Here is a 19,107-nt window from a genome sequence, read left to right as displayed (position 1 = left end):
TCGGGGTCGGCGACGACGGCGAGGCAGGGCGCGCTCGGGGGCGGGGCAGGGGCAACGGCGGCGACGGTGAGGCGAGCAGAGGGGCAGCCTGGCGGCGATCGAAGAAACTGTACCAAAATTTTCACAAGTGTGGCTTATATAGACGGAGCATTGGTCCCGGTTAGTGGCACCAACCATGACCATTGCCCCCTTTAGTCCCGGTTCGAGCCACCAACCGGGACCAAAGGCCTTTTTTCGGCAGCCCAAAGGGCGGAAGCGAAGGCCATTGGTCCCGGTTGGTGGCACCAACCGGGACTAAAGGGGGACAATGGTCACGGCTGGTGCCACCAACCGGGACCAATGCCACCTTTAGTCCCGGTTGGTGCCACCAACCGGGACCAATACCCTTGTGCTGCCCCGCGCCCAAAAGTTTAGTCACACATCGCTAGTTGACAGCGCCCAACACCAGTTTATAAGCTCTGCTGCCTCCTCCCTCTCGAACTCCTCTGAACTGCAGGCCTATGGGCCTAATTTGACACTGCTTTGCCTGTGGGCCTATTGGGCCTTCTGCGGGCCTGAATCCTGGCCCATGTAGGGTTTCTAGTCGTATTCAGGCCGTGGAGGCCCAGTAGGTGGCATTTTTTTGGTTTTTTCATTTTTATTTCTACATTTTTTTGGTTTTTTATTTTTTTATTTCTACTTAAAACTAAATACTTACAGTTTTTTAGTGATTTCTTTTTGCTTTTAGGTCACAAAAATTATAAACTTTCTGTTAGTGCCATTAGTTTTAAATTTTAAATAGTTTAAATTTGAATTTTAAAAAATTTGTGTGAATCACTAGTTTATGAATAACTTTACTATAAAATTAGAATTTTTTTCTATTTATTTTTTATTTTTACTTACAACTAAATACTTACAGTTTTTTAGTGATTTCTTTTTGCTTTTAGGTCACAAAAATTATAAACTTTCTGTTAGTGCCATTAGTTTTAAATTTTAAATAGTTTAAATTTGAATTTTTAAAAATTTGTGTGAATCACTAGTTTATGAATAACTTTACTATAAAATTAGAATTTTTTTCTTCTTTGCTATTTATTTTTTATTTATACTTACAATTAAATACTTATAGTTTGATTTTAGGTCACACAAATTATATTCTTTTTGCTATTGAAGAATATTATAGTTTTATTTTAGTTGATCATAACATAATATTTTAATTGATTGTTTTTATTTTCATAAAAGTTTTGTAGTTCATTCTGTTTGCTATTAATTCATTCTTTGAGCTAAATGACTCTGAAATTGGAAAGCATTTCAAAATGAACTCTGAAAAGGTTGAAAGTTGGCATGGTATCATCATTTCACCCACATAGCATGTTCTAAAAAGTAGAGAGGGTTACGACAAAAACTTGATGCACTTCGTGTACAAAATGGACAATCACTTTTGAAGTATCAAAGTTTCGAACCATAAGACATGAAAGCATTTCAAATGAACTCTGAAAAAGTTGAAAGTTGGGATGGTATCATAATTTCACCCACATAGCATTTGCTTATTACGGGAGAAAGTCTTCACTTTTTCTTCGCTTGTGTCATTTGCTTATTGCGCCGTAACCATGGATAATCTTCATTGTTTATCAGGATGCTTGGGTCAGCCTTGACATTGAAGGGAGGAATTTCATGAAACTTTTCATAATCTTCAGACATGTCTGTCTTGCCGTCCACTCCCAGGATGTCCCTTTTTCCTGAAAGAACTATGTGGCGCTTTGGCTCATCGTATGATGTATTCGCTTCCTTATCTTTTCTTTTTCTCGGTTTGGTAGACATGTCCTTCACATAGATAACCTGTGCCACATCATTGGCTAGGACGAACGGTTCGTCAGTGTACCCAAGATTTTTCAGATCCACTATTGTCATTCCGTACTGTGGGTCTACTTGTACCCCGCCGCCTAACAGATTGACCCATTTGCACTTAAACAAAGGGACCTTAAAATCAGGTCCGTAGTCAAGTTCCCATATGTCCACTATGTAACCATAATATGTGTCCTTTCCGCTCTCGGTTGCTGCATCAAAGCGGACACCGCTGTTTTGGTTGGTGCTCTTTTGATCTTGGGCGATCGTGTAAAATGTATTCCCATTTATCTCGTATCCTTTGTAAGTCAATACAGTCAAAGATGGTCCCCTGGACAACAAGTACAACTCATCACAAACAGTGTTGTCACCTCTGAGACGTGTTTCCAACCAACTGCTGAAAGTCCTGATGTGTTCACATGTAATCCAGTCATCGCACTGCTCCGGGTGTTTGGAGCGCAGACTGTTCTTGTGTTCATCGACATACGGGGTCACCAAGGTAGAGTTCTGTAGAACTGTGTAGTGTGCTTGAGACCAAGAATATCCTTCCCTGCATATTATTGAGTCTCTTCCCAGAGTGCCTTTTCCAGTCAGTCTCCCCTCATACCGCGATTTAGGGAGACCTATCTTGTTAAGGCCAGGAATGAAGTCAACACAAAACCCGATAACATCCTCTGTTTGATGGCCCATGGAGATGCTTCCTTCTGGCCTAGCGCGGTTACGGACATATTTCTTTAGGACTCCCATGAACCTCTCAAAGGGGAACATATTGTGTAGAAATACGGGCCCCAGGATGACAATCTCGTCGACTAGATGAACTAGGACGTGCGTCATGATATTGAAGAAGGATGGTGGGAACACCAGCTCGAAACTGACAAGACATTGCGCCACATCACTCCTTAGCCTTGGTACAATTTATGGATCGATCACCTTTTGAGAGATTGCATTGAGGAATGCACATAGCTTCACAATGGCTAATCGAACGTTTTCCGGTAGAAGCCCCCTCAATGCAACCGGAAGCAGTTGTGTCATAATCATGTGGTAGTCATGAGACTTTAGGTTCTGAAACTTTTTCTCTGGTATATTTATTATTCCCTTTATATTTGACGAGAAGCCAGTCGTGACCTTCATACTGAGCAGGCATTCAAAGAAGATTTCTTTCTCTTCTTTCGTAAGAGCGTAGCTCGCATGACCTTTATACTGCTTCGGAGGCATGCCGTCTTTTTCGTGCAAACGTTGCAGGTCCTCTCGTGCCTCAGGTGTATCTTTTGTCTTCCCATACACGCCCAAGAAGCCTAGCAGGTTCACGCAAAGGTTCTTCGTCACGTGCATCATGTCGATTGAGGAGCGGACCTCTAGGTCTTTCCAGTAGGGTAGGTCCCAAAATATAGATTTTTTCTTCCACATGGGTGCGTGTCCCTCAGCGTCATTCGGAACAGCTAGTCCACCGGGACCCTTTCCAAAGATTACGTAGTGTAAATCATTGACCATAGCAAGCACGTGATCACCGGTGCGCATGGCGGGCTTCTTCCGGTGATCTGCCTTGCCTTTGAAATGCTTGCCTTTCTTTCGACATTGATGGTTGGTCGGAAGAAATCAACGATGGCCCAGGTACACATTCTTCCTGTATTTGTCCAGATATATACTTTCAGTGTCATCTAAACAGTGCGTGCATGCGTGGTATCCTTTGTTTGTCTGTCCTGAAAGGTTACTGAGAGCGGGCCAATCGTTGATGGTCACAAACAGCAACGCCTTAAGGTTAAATTCCTCCTGTTTGTGTTCATCCCACGTACGTACACCATTTCCATTCCACAGCTGTAAAAGTTCTTCAACTAATGGCCTTAGGTACACATCAATTTCGTTGCCGGGTTGCTTAGGGCCTTGGATGAGAACTGGCATCATAATGAACTTCCGCTTCATGCACATCCAAGGAGGAAGGTTATACATACATAGAGTCACGGGCCAGGTGCTGTGATTGCTGCTCTGCTCCCCGAAAGGATTAATGCCATCCGCGCTTAAAGCAAACCATACATTCCTTGGGTCCTTTGCAAACTCATACCAGTACTTTCTCTCGATTTTTCTCCACTGCGACCCGTCAGCAGGTGCTCTCAACTTCCCATCTTTCTTTCGGTTCTCACTGTGCCATCACATCAACTTGGCATGCTCTTCGTTTCTGAACAGACGTTTCAACCGTGGTATTATAGGAGCATACCACATCACCTTCGCAGGAACCCTCTTCCTGAGGGGCTCGCCGTCAACATCACCAGGGTCATCTCGTCTGATCTTATACCGCAACGCACCGCATACCGGGCATGCGTTCAGATCCTTGTATGCACCGCGGTAGAGGATGCAGTCATTAGGGCATGCATGTATCTTCTCCACCTCCAATCCTAGAGGGCATATGACCTTCTTTGTTGCGTATGTACTGTCGGGCAATTCGTTATCCTTTGGAAGCTTCTTCTTCAATATTTTCAGTAGCTTCTCAAATCCTTTGTCAGCCACAGCATTCTCTGCCTTCCACTGCAGCAATTCCAGTACAGTACCGAGCTTTGTGTTGCCATCTTCGCAATTGGGGTATAACCCTTTTTTGTGATCCTCTAACATGCGATCGAACTTCAGCTTCTCCTTTTGACTAATGCATTGCGTCCTTGCATCGACAATGACCCGGCGGAGATCATCATCATCGGGCACATCGTCTGGTTCCTCTTGATCTTTAGCAGCTTCACCCGTGGCAGCATCATTGGGCACATCGTCTGGTTCCTCTTGATCTTCACCAGCTCCTCCCGTTGCAGCATCACCGTATTCAGGGGGCACATAGTTGTCATCGTACTCTTCTTCTTCGTTGTCTTCCATCATAACCCCTATTTCTCCGTGCCTCGTCCAAACATTATAGTGTGGCATGAAACCCTTGTAAAGCAGGTGAGAGTGAAGGATTTTCCGGTTAGAGTAAGACCTCGTATTCCCACATTCAGTGCATGGACAACACATAAAACCATTCTGCTTGTTTGCCTCAGCCGCATCGAGAAACTCATGCACGCCCTTAATGTACTCGTGGGTGTGTCTGTCACCGTACATCCATTGCCGGTTCATCTGCGTGCATTATATATAATTAAGTGTCTAAATTAATAGAAGTTCATCATCACATTAAAACCAAAGTGCATACATAGTTCTCATCTAACAACATATAGCTCTCCAGAGCATCTAATTAATTAAACCATACATTGAAACTATGTAAAACATTTCAATGCGAAAACAAATGCGATCATAATCGCAACCAAGGTAACAATTGATCCAACGGCATAATGATACCAAGCCTCGGTATGAATGGCATATTTTCTAATCTTTCTAATCTTCAAGCGCATTGCATCCATCTTGATCTTGTGATCATCGACGACATCCGCAACATGCAACTCCAATATCATCTTCTCCTCCTCAATTTTTTTATTTTTTCCTTCAACAAATTGTTTTCTTCTTCAACTAAATTTAACCTCTCGACAATAGGGTCGGTTGGCATTTCCGATTCACATACATCCTAGATAAATAAAATCTATGTCACGTTGGTCGGCATAATTTTCATAAATAATAAATGAACCAATAGTTATAAAGATAATATACATACCAAATCCGAATCATAGACAGGACGAGGGCCGACGGGGGCGGATACCAAAACCATCGCACTATATAAGATGCAATAATAAATGTAAGAAAATGATACAAGTATCTATCTAAACATACAAGTAAGAATATTTTTCCTTTCAGAAAGAAGATAAGAACAAGAGGCTCACCACGGTGGTGTCGGTGATGAGATCGGCGCGGGTGATCGACGGCGGTGAAGACGGGGACGGGGCGTGACGGACCGCTAAATCTAGACAAATCTCGAGGAAAATGGAGTTTGGAGGTCGAGCTTCGAGAGGAGAAAGCTTAAGTAGTGTGGCTCGGGCATTCCATCGAACACCTCATGTGCATAGGAGGTGAGCTAGAGCACCACAAAGCCCTCTCCCCCTCGGCCAGAAAAAACAGAGCACTGTGCTCTACTCTTGCGCGAGGGGGTATATATAGGCACCTCATTGGTCCCGGTTGATGACATGAACCGGGACTAAAGGGAAGCCTTTGGTCCCGGTTCAAGCCAACCGGGACCAAAAGGTTCAGACGAGGTCAGGAGCGAGGCCCATTGGTCCCGGGTCGTCCCACCAACCGGGACCAAAAGGTCCAGACGAACCGGGACCAATGGCCCACGTGGCCCGGCCGGCCCCCTGGGCTCACGAACCGGGACCAATGCCCACATTGGTCCCGGTCTACACTGAACCGGGACTAATGGGCTGAGCCGGCCTGGACCATAGCCCTGTTTTCTACTAGTGTTTGCCTGCTTGGCAAAGTGTAAAAAGACAATAGCTGCTCGGCAAAGTATAAAAAGGCAAAGGTATTATTTACAAAATTATTTGGAATGTATGTTAGGAATTATGTGCTCCTCCCTTTGCCTCGCATTTCCTCTGCCACACTTGTTTAAATTGCTAATATATTGACTTTCTAAAATGGATGTGTGCAGAGCTGAGAAAGAAGAGAAGAAGAGGAATCTAGCAGAGGAATGTGAATATTCTCTCTTGTGGAACACAATAAGGTTTGTTCCTGCAAGCAATACTGACCTCATGCTTCTACTTACTGTTGCCTTGGTTATATTCATCTATACAGGGAATTTCAACATTTCATGTACGTAAGCATTTCTTTTGTTACAAATTGTATGCGCTTGACAAGGTGCAAAAATGCAAAAAAGGTCATTCATATTGCTATTTTGAATGTAAGGGCTGGATCGTCTCTTGCAACAATTGTGAAAAATTTGAGCGATCCTTGGTCATGTATATGAATCTTGGCGGATAAAAGTAGATACAGCTGATGTACACATGACTTCGTGAGCGTCTGTTGAGGTTCTTAGTGAGTGCTTCCTCAAAGATGCTTTCAGATCATTGATTGCTTTGTGCCCTATATATGCCCGCAAGGTGTATCTCCTTTTAGTTTACACCCTGAATAGGATACATGGTGTTCATTTCTGTTTGATTTATTTATTTTATTCTTGTGTAGTTTGGTTTTAGAAATGAAATCATGATGTGGTTAGTTTTGCATCTAGCACACTTGCCGCTGTTACACATAATTGTACTTCTGTTTTCTATTGTCGCTTTCCCAGTTTCTTAAGGCTAGGACATTTCTTAAGGATAGAATAGTATTGTTCTAGATTTTGTAGCTGAAAGATTAATGGAACTGTTTGTACTAAGTTTCATTTTTCTAGCATTTGTTCCATATGAGAGAGATAGCATATTTAATATTCTACTGAAATAATGATAATTGTGGAGTGTTCTAAAGAAAAGGCTAGCAGTCCTCTATTTGCATGTCTGCTGGTTTGATGCAAGACAAGAGACCTATGCATAATTACGTATCTTGCTTGCACTATCTACATTTCCTGTTTTGGTGCTAAACCCATAGGTTTCATGGTTTTACTCCTAGAGCGGTAGATTCATTGATGATATGTTGATGCGGTCCACTTGGTGTTCTTGCTTGGCAGGAGAGAAAAAAAGCGTCTTTGAGACGCTTGATCGTTCATGCCATGGTTGGATGAGAATGGAGAACTATAATGCAAATGGAGGACTGTCCATACAAATTTTGTTTTATTGGTCAGACTATTTGTTCATTTGGCTATCTTAATGCAGTCCCATGTGCATACTTTTTGCAGGCATCACTGAAGATTTGGGAGGCAGGGAGGGAATGCTCAAGTGGAAACAAAGTAAGGACCAAGCAGCTCAAGATTTAACTACTACCTTGCTAATAGCTTTGTGAGGTAATTAAGCTAGCTACACGCGTGTTTATTTCCTGCTATAACGAAGTCACTATTCTAATTTAGAAAATAGGAAAACGAAGTGTGATTTAACAGTCTAATAGCAAAATGTTGTTAGCATGAATAGAATGTGTGTTGGACGTACTAACTAACAACAGAGTCAAATTCTTCCCATGTAGCGGTTGTCAACGGAGACTTGACCAGTCCGGACTTGACGTACTTCCTACTTTATTTCTTCTTTGATTTAGGGAACATACAAATGCATGAGGTATTAGTCATGTTCATGTTAATTGCTGTTACAACCATGGCGATGGAAGGCAATAGTGTAAAATTTGTTCCCCAAGGTGGTGTCGATCACTTTGTGCTTCTTTTCTTATTGGTGCGAAAACGATTCCTTTATGCTCCCGTGTTCTTTTTAGATTTGAGTTGCCTCTTGGAGAGTAGCAGATTGCTGACATGGGGACTAGGGAGGATGCCCAAAGTTACAAGATTTTGATTCTTTATGTTGTTTTTTCAATTTGCTTTTCTATTGCTGCAGTATGGTCATAACCAGATTATGTAATGGCCACATAAAGTTATATGAATTTTATTCAATCCAAAGATATTCTTAGTTCGACAGTAGGGTTATAAACCTACGGCAAGTTATAGATAAAATGAAAGTGGTGTTTTGAAGATATACATGTGGTGTTCATGTTCTTAGCTATAATCCAATGGTACGGCTGTAGGCACAAGTGGTGCTTCAAATGTTTCTACCCTGCCTTCTCACATTGTTCTTTTGCCCTTCAAATTTGTGACATGCCGTCGTATGCTAAGGTGGAGAGGAGAATGTTAATTTTTGTGGGGATTACAAAGAATGGTAGACGTGGATATATAGTATATTCTTTTTCCTATTGTTCTTTTAACATATTTAGTTTTTAGTGCAAACATGGCCAGTAAATTCAATCTGCCAAAATCATGGTTCTTAAAACCATTTAATTACTACCAGAGACTTTTCATTTTGTGGACTTGCTGAACTATTCATTGTGTTGACATGGCCTATTTACACTACTCAGAAAACAAAAGGACCATCCGACTATATGTTTGAAACACCACCATAGATAACACACACTTGATTTCATTGTCTGAACCTGAGTGCTTTTGTATATATGTACACCCTTTGTTCCTAAATATAAGACATTTTTGCAGTTTAAATTGAACTGTAAAAACATCTTATATTTAGAAACAGAGGTGGTATATCAGAAAGGAATGTGCAGAATTCTATATGATTGGTGTGAGATCTTTTCGGTAGTAATGCATTTTCTCTATCAGTGATTTATGTGAAGGGCCACTGCTATTTATTGCTTGTTTAGTGTTGCTTTATAAGATCGATGTAAATAAGCTATCATAAGCTGCCTTCATAACTTTGTTTTTATGTTGGTTCATGCAATTTACGTCTCTTGTATTTCTTTTCCAAAATATCTGCATCATGATACTTCAAATTTATGAATGGTTTTACCAACATGTTGCTAGGATTTAAAGGCATAAATGAATTATTTTTACATGCTGGCCACATGGAGTTCTTCGTAACTTATTGTTTGTCTGTTTTAGAATCAGACAATGCATGGTGTGGGTCGAGATGATGTCCAGTCGCCTCCCTCATCACCTAGACAACGCTACGGAGGGCTCAAAGGTTGAACCTGAATGTGCTTCTTCCTATCTCTGGTTCATCGGCCTCCCGAGACACTCTTGAGGTATGAAAGTAAAACCCCTTTCTTCGCCATATGTTGATTGCGTTAATGATTCTGTTCTATTCACTTCCTGCCAGTGCAGTTTTGGTTACTTATTTGTTCATTTCATTCAACATACAAGTTTCTGTGGTACTCTTGGTGCATACACAGATTCAAACTCATGGATGCTGACCATGGTGAACTGCCAATCACTACTGAAGACGGAACTACTGCTGTCACAGCCCGCTTTATCAAGGGTGTTGACAAAAGGGCCACCAAGACTAGAGGCTGGAGCGACTTCTTCCGTCAGGCACACATGAACAAAGGAAGCATATGCTTTCGCCTTCAAATGCACTTCCAAGGGATTGCGCCTGATTGTTATAGATGCCTACCAAGACTTCTATGTTTATCATCCTTTTGGATCTTATGTAATCACCTGAGACCATCCCGTGCATTTAACTACCGGTTATTTCCTGCTTAGACTGCTGTGTACTATGCTTTTCAAACAGCCATGATGACAGAAATATATGCTTTCACATTGAAGTGCACCTCCAAAGGCCTCTGCATGATTAACTATCCAATCTAAGCAGATCACAAGAATCCTTTGCTACCTGACTTAGTATTACTGTAAGCACCTGCTGACACTTTCATTTTGGATCTTATGTAAAACATGTAGCATCAGCAACAATCTATATGTCATCAATCTGTACTTATTTCCATATGTTTTATTTTTTGTTTACATATTTTAATGCACACTCTTACAATACCTGACTTACATTCGGCCTTTGCGCCATTGGTGCAACGGGTCATCTAGTTATCTACAAAAAGCAGAGTGTCATCTGCATATTGTAGACATGTAACCCCCCCTGGATGGAAGTTAGGACATAAGCCTCTAATCAGGCCTGCTTGTGAGCCTTTAATTATCATTTTAGCAAAAACATCCACCACAAGATTAAATAGCAAAGGTGAGAAAGGGTCCCCCCTGTCTCAAACCACTACTGGTAATGAAGAAGTCACTCTCCTCACCATTTACTTTGACTCCAATGGATCCCTGCTGAGTTATGCTCTTAACCCAGTTGATCCATTTCCTACCAAAACCTCTAAGTTCAAGAACTTCATATACAAAATCTAAATTAACTCTATCATAGGCTTTTTCATAGTCTATCTTTAAAATCATCCCTTTCCTACCAGAAGAGTGAGTAGTATGCAACACTTCATGTGCAGTAACCACACTCTCCAAAATGTATCTACCTCTAATGAAGGCAGATTGATTTTCAGAGATCAATTTACCAATAATCAAAGCTAACCTATTAGTCAGAACTTTGGTAAAAATCTTAAAGCAACAATTGAGTAAGCTAATTGGTCTAAATTTCTGCATATCTTTTGCTTCCTCTTCTTTAGGGATCAGGGTGATCATGGCAAAATTAAGTCTAAAAATGTCTAAGCCATGTTCATACCATGCCTCAAACATGGCCATCAGACCACCCTTAATTATATCCCAAAAATTCTGGAAGAACATAAAAGGTAACCCATCTGGGCCAGGGGCCCCATTTGAGTAAGAGTCAACCACAGCTTTTCTAACCTCTTCCTCGGTAAACCTGGCCTCTAACTTAATATTGTCCTCTACAGAAACTTTTTCAGCATCATTGAAAAAAATCTTGTTTCAAAGCAATATTAGGCCTCTGTTCAGCTTTGAACAGGTTCCTATAAAAATCAAGAGCTATTTTCATCATTTTACTCTGTTCAGATGTGGGTCCCTCAGGTCCCTCTAACACAGAGATCATCTTCTTTCTCCTCCTTTGGTTAGCCACAGCTTGGAAGTAAGCTGTGTTTCTATCTCCTACTAGGATATCCCTATCTCTAGATCTCTGTCTAGCACTAGTCTCTTCTTTGCTCCAAATTTCTCCAAGCTCAAAGAGAATCTCTTTCATTCTATTCCTATCTACGTCATTAAGGCCATCTGATTCTGCCTGAATATCTATTCTATCATACTCTGCCATGTGTGCTTTCTTATGGTTTCTAAGAAAAGACTCTAGGTTGGCACTCCAACCTTTAGCTAGCCTTCTAAAAGTCCTTACTTTACATTGCCAGACATCTACAGGATTAGAACTGGCACATTTAGTGTTCCAGGCTTTAACAATTATATCCCTAAAATCAGGCCTAGCTAGCCACCATTTCTCAAATTTAAAACTAGATTTCTTTGGGGGATCATTACATCCAGATTCCCATATAACAGGTGTATGATCACTTCCAATCCTACACAAACTGCACTCGCGGTTAGGCGTACCTGTGACATGCTGCTCTGCCAGACGGGTGTGGTTCATTCATGTGCAGTCGATCGACCTCTCCCTCATAAGAGAATCAACTAGGCGCTGGTGATGATCGTTCCGAGTTGATCTGATGTCACCGCTGCCCACAATTTTCAAGCCACTGAACGGACAAGAATGTAGCTTGTTTCGGATAATTAACCGAAGAGTGGCATACAACATATGCTTTTGCTCTTGGTTAATCGAGTTTATTACATCGTTTGATTCGTAGAACGATCCAAGACTTGCACGTACTCCCTCCGTTTTTATTTACTTCGCGCATAGCTTTGTCTTGCACCAATTTTTTTGAACTTTAACCTATAAAAAAACATTCACAATACCAAGTTAATACCATTAGAGTCATCATTCAATGTATTTTCATATCATAGATAGTTTTTATTGTAGCAGTTTAGATTGTTTTTGATAAACTTGGTCAAACTTTACAACAATTGACTTAGGTCAAAGATAACATGCGGAATAAATAAAAACATATTGAGTATATATGAGCAGAACCAGCACGCACGCATCTGCATATAGCACAAATAACACCGTAAAAATAGTAACATGGATTACTAATTATGCATGCATCGATCGTACATACATTATCGATTGAAAAATTAAATAATGTGACGGAGATAAGTAGCACAGGTGACGTCCGTCCTAATTAAACCCCTAAACGCTAGCTGATAATATTTTGTATGCATGTACATCGTTTTCCTGGACATAGATAACACACCCGTACAAAGAATGTCCAAGACAGTCTGGCACTGTACAGATCGAACAAATCCACGCATTGTGCACTCCGATAGAGCGAGGAGAAAACAAGACGGTACCAGTGTGTTTGACTTGATCAGTCGTCGGTTTCGTCACCCCGAAATCACTATTACTACGCTAGCTACTAATTCTTGCCATTGCCCTCTTCCTTCGGCCGCAGATATCCGGCGCAGCCACCCACCCTGCCCCGAAAACCTCTCCAGTTACGCCTCACCCATTCGACTTAGCCGCCACACCACTCCAGCACAGCGTCGGTCTGAATCACTTGCAGCCCGTTCGACTTGCCACCGCTCGGGTCAAGATGCCAGTGAGCGCGACGATGGGGGTGATGAGGCCCCTGCTCGGCAAGCTCGCCGCCCTGGCAGGGGAAGAGTACAGCAAGCTGAAAGGGGTGAAGAAGCAAGCGTCCTTTCTGGAGAAGGAGCTCAGCGCCATGAACGCCGCCCTCGAGAAGATGGAGCTCATGGACGAGCTCGATCCGGTTTCTAGAGACTGGAGAGACCACGTCAGGGAGATGTCCTTCGACATGGAGAATTGCATAAATGACTTCATGCGCCAGTTTGGAGGTGGTCATGTCAAGGTAGGCTTCATCAAGAAGACTGCTCAACGTCTCAAGTGGTTGGGACGACAGCGTCACCGTATTGCTGATCGAATGGAGGAGCTTAAGGTTCTTGCACTAGAGGCAAATGACCGACGCATCAGGTACATTTCAATACGTTTATGAGAGTAATAGCAAAGACTAGAGGCCCCACAGTATATATGTATATCTGTTATGTTACGTGTATGACATAGAGAATTATAAGTGCATAGAAGACAAATCAGTTATGTTATATGTTGTAATTAGCTTTTGTCATGCAAAAACAAAGCTGGAAGCAATTATCTAACACTGTTTTGAAGGACCTCAAGGTTCTTGCACTAGAGGCAAATGAATGACATACGTATCAGGTACATTTTCATATATATTTTTTGGACAACAATAGCCAATCACTACTAGGAAAAACCCTAGTAGTAGTAGCGCTGGGTTTAGGGCTAGCAGTAGCTCAGGGGCGCGCTACTGCTACAGCGCTACACCTAACTTTTAGCAGTAGCGTTAGTCCTAGCCCATGCTACTGCTACACCTGGATCCATCCAGCGCTACTGCTATCTAGCTGCAGCGCAAGTATGACACCCACGCTACTGCTAAGCCAGCACTGCTGCTACCCCATTACCTCACGCTACTGATAATATTTTATGTAATTTTTCTTCTGCGTATTTACGCTCTATTTATATAGGTTTTATATACAATAGCAGCATACACATACATTGAAACCATTCAAGTATCATCACCATCATCATCATCATCGAAGTGGTACAATATAGTCTCATCATATCATCATCATCATCCAACACATATTATGTCTCACCATCATCTCGAAATAGCGATAAAAGTGCAACTAGATGGTCATCACATACACATGTTTCATCATTTATCTAAACTATGATATACAAGAAAAGAGCTATCACGATAAGCAAGAGCAGGACTATGTACTAGTTCTTGAGGCGCCGATTCTGGTTCCTCCTCTCGTGCTAGCGTGAACCTCAAGTAACTAGCTTCGGCTTCCCTTCTGCTTTCGAATCCTTTCTGGTTGCCGCCCGGGAAGCGGTACACTTGGACCTGACACTCCGTCCACTCGTCGTACACTCCTGGATTCCTCCCTATGTAGATGGCATAGCACTTCTTCGCCATCGATGATCTATGTACCTATTAGAGATACATCGTCATCAAGCGAATTCAACAATAATAGGCAACATAATATACTTGAGCAACACGAAGAGAAAAGAGTTAGAAATTGGATGCAACATATAGTAAACATAATCTACGCAGGTTCATCGTACCCAAACTAATTAACTAGCGCTACGCAAGTTGAGCATGACCATTTACATCACAAAGTTTCATCAATTCCAGAAAGTACAAATTCAACGGACACATCATCATCAACATCGGCAATCACGGGAAGTTCCATCCATCCAGATCCGGGGGCAAGAGATATATGGAATAAGGGAGAGAATGTAAGGAAGGGGCATTAATGGAGATGGTGGAGGGGCATTAAAGGAGAGAGAGGGAGGAGGGGGAGAATTGAAGGAAGCAGGAAGAAAGAAAGTGGAGGAGGAAGGAGAAGGAAGGGGGAGGGAGAGGGAGGAGGTAAGGTGGTAGATATTTAGGCTGGTGCACCTTAGCAGTAGTGGGGGGTAGACAGCCCGTGCTTCTGCTAATCAAATTGCATGTAGCAATGGTCAGGCACCCGCGCTGCTACTAAGTGAGGCCCACCAGCTGGCCCCGTGTACGGTTAGTGGCAGCACGGGGTATATGACCCGCGCTACAGCTAGAAAATTAGTTGTAGTGCGAGCTATATAGCCAACGCTTCTACCACGGCTCCACCCGGGGGTACCATGGGCCCACTTAGCAGTAGTGATGGTTCAGCTGACCCGCGCTGGTACTACCATGTTTCTGTAGCATGCGGTTGCACCCATCGCTACTGCTACTTAACAGCAGCGTGTGTCACTTGCCCATCGCTACCGCTAGGTATCTACCTATAAGGTATTTCCTAGTACTGAATGCCCGAGACCCACATTAATTTTTGTTGTTAAAGGAGTTTAACATATTATGTGTGCCACAAAGAGAAGTGTAAGAGCATAAAGGACATAAAATTATATGTAGCTTTCTTTGTTTCTATTATCAAAAGAGAAAAGTTGGACGCAATTGATTGTTTTCCGTCTAATATTGTTTCTAAAAGATAGAAGTGTGAATCCCTCCCTGAATATTCTCTTGTAGGTACAGCTTTGATGAATGCAATCCTAATTCTAGCCTTGTGTCTATTGATCCTCGGATGTCGGCCATATACGTGGAAACAACTGGCCTTGTGGGGAATGATGGTCCAAGGGAGAAGCTTGTCAATTTGTTGACAGATACCGAGGAGAATCTCAAGGTGGTGTCTATATTGGGATTTGGGGGACTGGGTAAAACTACACTTGCAAAAGAGGTGTATAATCAAATCTGGGGGAAATTTGACTGTAAAGCCTTTGTTCCCGTATCACAAAAGCCTAATATGGTAGGGCTTCTCAATCGACTACAACTAAAACTTGGGATGGAGGGGTCTTCTCAGTCTTGTGTGGTGGATGACATCATTGACGACCTCAGAGAATATCTCATAGAGAACAGGAAGAGGTAATGTTTACTTCAATCATCACCCTGGCTTTTGAATGGGCAAATTATGTTAAATTTGAATAATTGTTTGATTTGATCAATGTTCATTTATATGCTTAAGGCTTGCGTAATTTGGTTAAAATGATATGCCCAAAACTCAAAAATCTAAACTGAATTCTATACATTAGGCGTGGTTAACTACCACAAGAATTGAAATCGTAGATCCTTAGTCCAATTGCAACTATAAATATGGCTACACCAATTCTTTAGTATCAACAAACTATAAATAGAATTTTTGTCTCACGTATATAGTTTCTTTACATTATTTTTGTGTCACAACTTGCATTCCTAAAACAAAGTGACTCCGCGATAGTACATGCCCATTCCATGTCCTTTATTGAAAATGTCACTGGTTGTGTTGTCCCTACTAAACCACTTTCAAAGGTTCCAAATGGTGTTTTCACCACATGTTAAAAAGTGCCTTATATACCTTTATGTTTCGTGTTTTTTGGTAATGTTTGAGCCCATAACAAACCTTACCTATTACGGTGAAATCGTAGGTCAGTAAAGAACTAATTTAGCCTTAGGAATACAGGGACTAGATTCTTACCAAATAAAATACATATTGTTAGTGTAAATTTGTACTATGCTTACACTCATATCGGTGCAACAGATTGCTACTATGAGAAGAGGACTCTTCATAATGCAAGCTTCCATGTTTGTTTGGTAAGAATCTAGTTAATTATTCCCATCGCCCAAAAGTAAAAAAAGGAGGTACGAGGGATCATTTGAACATGGTAGGAGGTGATATGAAGTCAAAATGGTGCCTCTTACCATGTTAAAATGATCCCTCTTACCTCCTACCTCCCATGTGAAAAAGAGGAGGTTGATACCATGAAGAGAGGGATCATTTTAGCTAACAAATACAATATATTATTTGATTGCTAAGCATTTGTAATCTAAATTAAATTAGATTTTTTTTTGTTTTTTAACACAACATGCAATCATTTGATGTCATTTACTCTTGAAATAGTACGTGAGCCTGCTAATTCATCCCAACAAATAGCGTATTTGCTTGAATCCAGTTTGCATACTTCTGTTGTTCTAGTTTGATAGAATCCTTTGAAGCTTTCATATGCACTAAATATCATATCCAGTTGTATGTACATAACATGTGGATAGTATTTATAGGTACCTTGTTGTAATTGATGACTTGTGGGACCAGTCAAAATGGTATACAATCAGTCGTGCCTTTCCTGAAAATGCTAATGGGAGTAGAGTAATAGTAACCACACGGGTAGAAGATGTGGCTTGTGGAGCATGTTACAGTCGCCCTGAATGCATTTATAGAATGAAGCCCCTGGATGAGAAAGACTCAAAAAAGTTGTTTTTCCGTAGAGTATATGGGTCCGAAGATGATCATCCGTCCCAACTTGAAGAAATCTCGACTGAAATTTTGAAGAAGTGTGGTGGACTCCCACTTGCAATCATTACTATAGCTAGCTTATTAGCTAGTCGTCCGGAAAGGTTAAGGGATGAGTGGGAGATCATTAGGAACTCTCTTGGAACCCAGTTTGCGGTAAATCCCACATTGGAAGGGATGCGGAGTATATTAAACCTCAGCTACATTCATCTTCCTGTTCATCTTCGGGCATGTTTTATGCACCTTGGTATATATCCAGAAGACAGCGAGATTGAGAGGGATGATTTGGTTCGGCAATGGTTAGCTGAAAGATTTGTTAGTAATTTGCATGGGCAAGACATGGAAGTTGTTGCAAAGAGCTATTTCAATGAGCTTGTCAACAGAAGCTTGATTCAGCCTCAATATACTGACTATGGGGAGTTGTTATCGTGCAGAGTACATGATATGATGCTCGATTTGATCCAAAGCAAGTGTGGAGAGCATAATTTTGTCAGATTTGTATGCAATTCTGAAGACATGAAAAAAGAGCATGGTTGGAAGTACAAAGTCCGTCGTATATCCATGAATTTAAGTGCTGGTGATGCAAGAGATGAGACAACATCCGGGACCATCCCTTTTAGCATGTCACAAGTTCGATCACTTGCACACTTTGGAGGATCCAAATACATGCCCCATCTTTTGCATTTCAAGTATCTGAGGGTGATTAGAATCTCGGGCGAACTATTCGATACTACTGTCGATCTCACTGCTATTAGCCAATTGTGCCTACTGAGATATTTAAAGGTTTCTGTCAAACGATACATAAGCCTCCCTACTGAAATGCAAGGGCTTGTGCATTTGGAGACACTGGATTTGGATTGCAAATTGCGAAAACTCCCATCAGATATAGTTCACTTACACTGTTTATCCCACTTGATAGTTCCATACAAGACAGAGCTGCCTAAAGGGGTTAGGAACATGAAATCACTTTGCACTCTGGATGGCTTTGAACTACGGCATCGACAGTTGGAAGATATTGAGGGACTCGCTGAGCTGACCAATCTGAGGTGCCTGAGGCTCTTTGGTGTCTCGAGCATAAGGGAAGAAGAGGTTGTTGCTTTGGCATCCTCCATTGGGATGTTGCATGACCTCACATATCTCCAGATCGATGGTAGTTTCTTTGATACGAGCAACCTGCTGGGCTCTTTATCAGATCCTTCTCATCATATCAAGGTACTTATAATTAATGAGTGGAGAATGCCTAGAGTTCCTAAATGGATTTGTGGTCTCCAATGCCTCTCCTGGCTAGATTTGAAAGTTGGCACGTGCACTGACGAGTTTCACGCTCTTGGGGAGTTACCTTCTCTCGTCCAGCTCAGTTTATGGTTGGACATTATCCCTGAAGACAGCGTCGTCATTTTCTCTGCAGGATCCTTTCCAGTTCTGCAACACTGTGAATGTAATTCAGAGTATGATGTTACCGCCTACTTGGTCTTTGCCGCAGGGGCTATGCCCAAACTTCGAATCCTCAGACTACAATTTGACGATGGTCACTGGGGCGGCGCTGCGCCAGTTGGCTTGGAGCACCTGCTGAGCCTCGAGCGTATCGATGCAAGTGTCAGGTCCCCCTCCGAATATCTCAAACAAATAATCTCTGCGTTCTGGAGCGCTATAAAGCTGAACCCAAACCGTCCTTCGCTTAATGTAGGCAGGCTGTAGGGTTTTAAATATTATATTTTTAATGAGTTGAAGCAGAGAGAAGAAAAGCTGATGTACCATTTATTGTTATCCCTGTTCTCCGAATCTTTTTTTCTAATTTATTGAGTATTGTTGCCGTGTACTTCACCTCATTCCGTGCGCTGTCATATTGTTTGAATTTTAAAAGAAAACATTTTCTTTTTCTAATAACCAGCATGGTATTCTGCAGCACAACCTGACAGCCATCTTCAGTTTTTGACCCTGTGTAAGCATGTAGCATTAGGGCATCAGCAAGGTTGACCCTCGAACCGCCTGAATACGTGCGGGCCGTGTGGTCCGGACATGTTATGCCATGCAGTACGGGTTTGTATCAATTCGCCGAACGGTCCAGT

General features: G+C 41.9%; 1 protein-coding gene and 1 long non-coding RNA gene across 3 annotated transcripts; both read left to right on the top strand.

Annotated features, from left to right (window-relative positions):
* Positions 1-7,546: 7,546 nt before the first annotated feature.
* On the top strand, positions 7,547-9,899 carry LOC123070015 (uncharacterized). 2 transcript variants are annotated; one of them, XR_006433295.1, is made up of 3 exons: positions 7,547-7,648; positions 9,233-9,375; positions 9,523-9,899. It is a non-coding gene; the product is annotated as an uncharacterized lncRNA (long non-coding RNA). The 2 variants fall into 2 exon arrangements; XR_006433296.1 differs by having other exon boundaries at positions 7,554-7,861.
* Positions 9,900-12,732: 2,833 nt separating this feature from the next.
* On the top strand, positions 12,733-18,736 carry LOC123056906 (disease resistance protein RGA5-like). The gene is made up of 4 exons (XM_044480148.1): positions 12,733-13,133; positions 15,244-15,636; positions 16,807-17,869; positions 17,969-18,736. Exons 1-4 carry the CDS (start codon positions 12,733-12,735, stop codon positions 18,734-18,736), a joined length of 2,625 nt encoding a protein of 874 aa, XP_044336083.1.
* The last annotated feature ends 371 nt before the right edge of the window (positions 18,737-19,107 follow it).

Source organism: Triticum aestivum, chromosome 1A (genome assembly GCF_018294505.1).
Source record: "Triticum aestivum cultivar Chinese Spring chromosome 1A, IWGSC CS RefSeq v2.1, whole genome shotgun sequence".
Lineage (NCBI taxonomy): Eukaryota > Viridiplantae > Streptophyta > Magnoliopsida > Poales > Poaceae > Triticum > Triticum aestivum.
The sequence above is the reverse complement of the archived record's forward strand: the minus strand, read 5'-3'. Positions and strand labels throughout refer to the sequence as shown.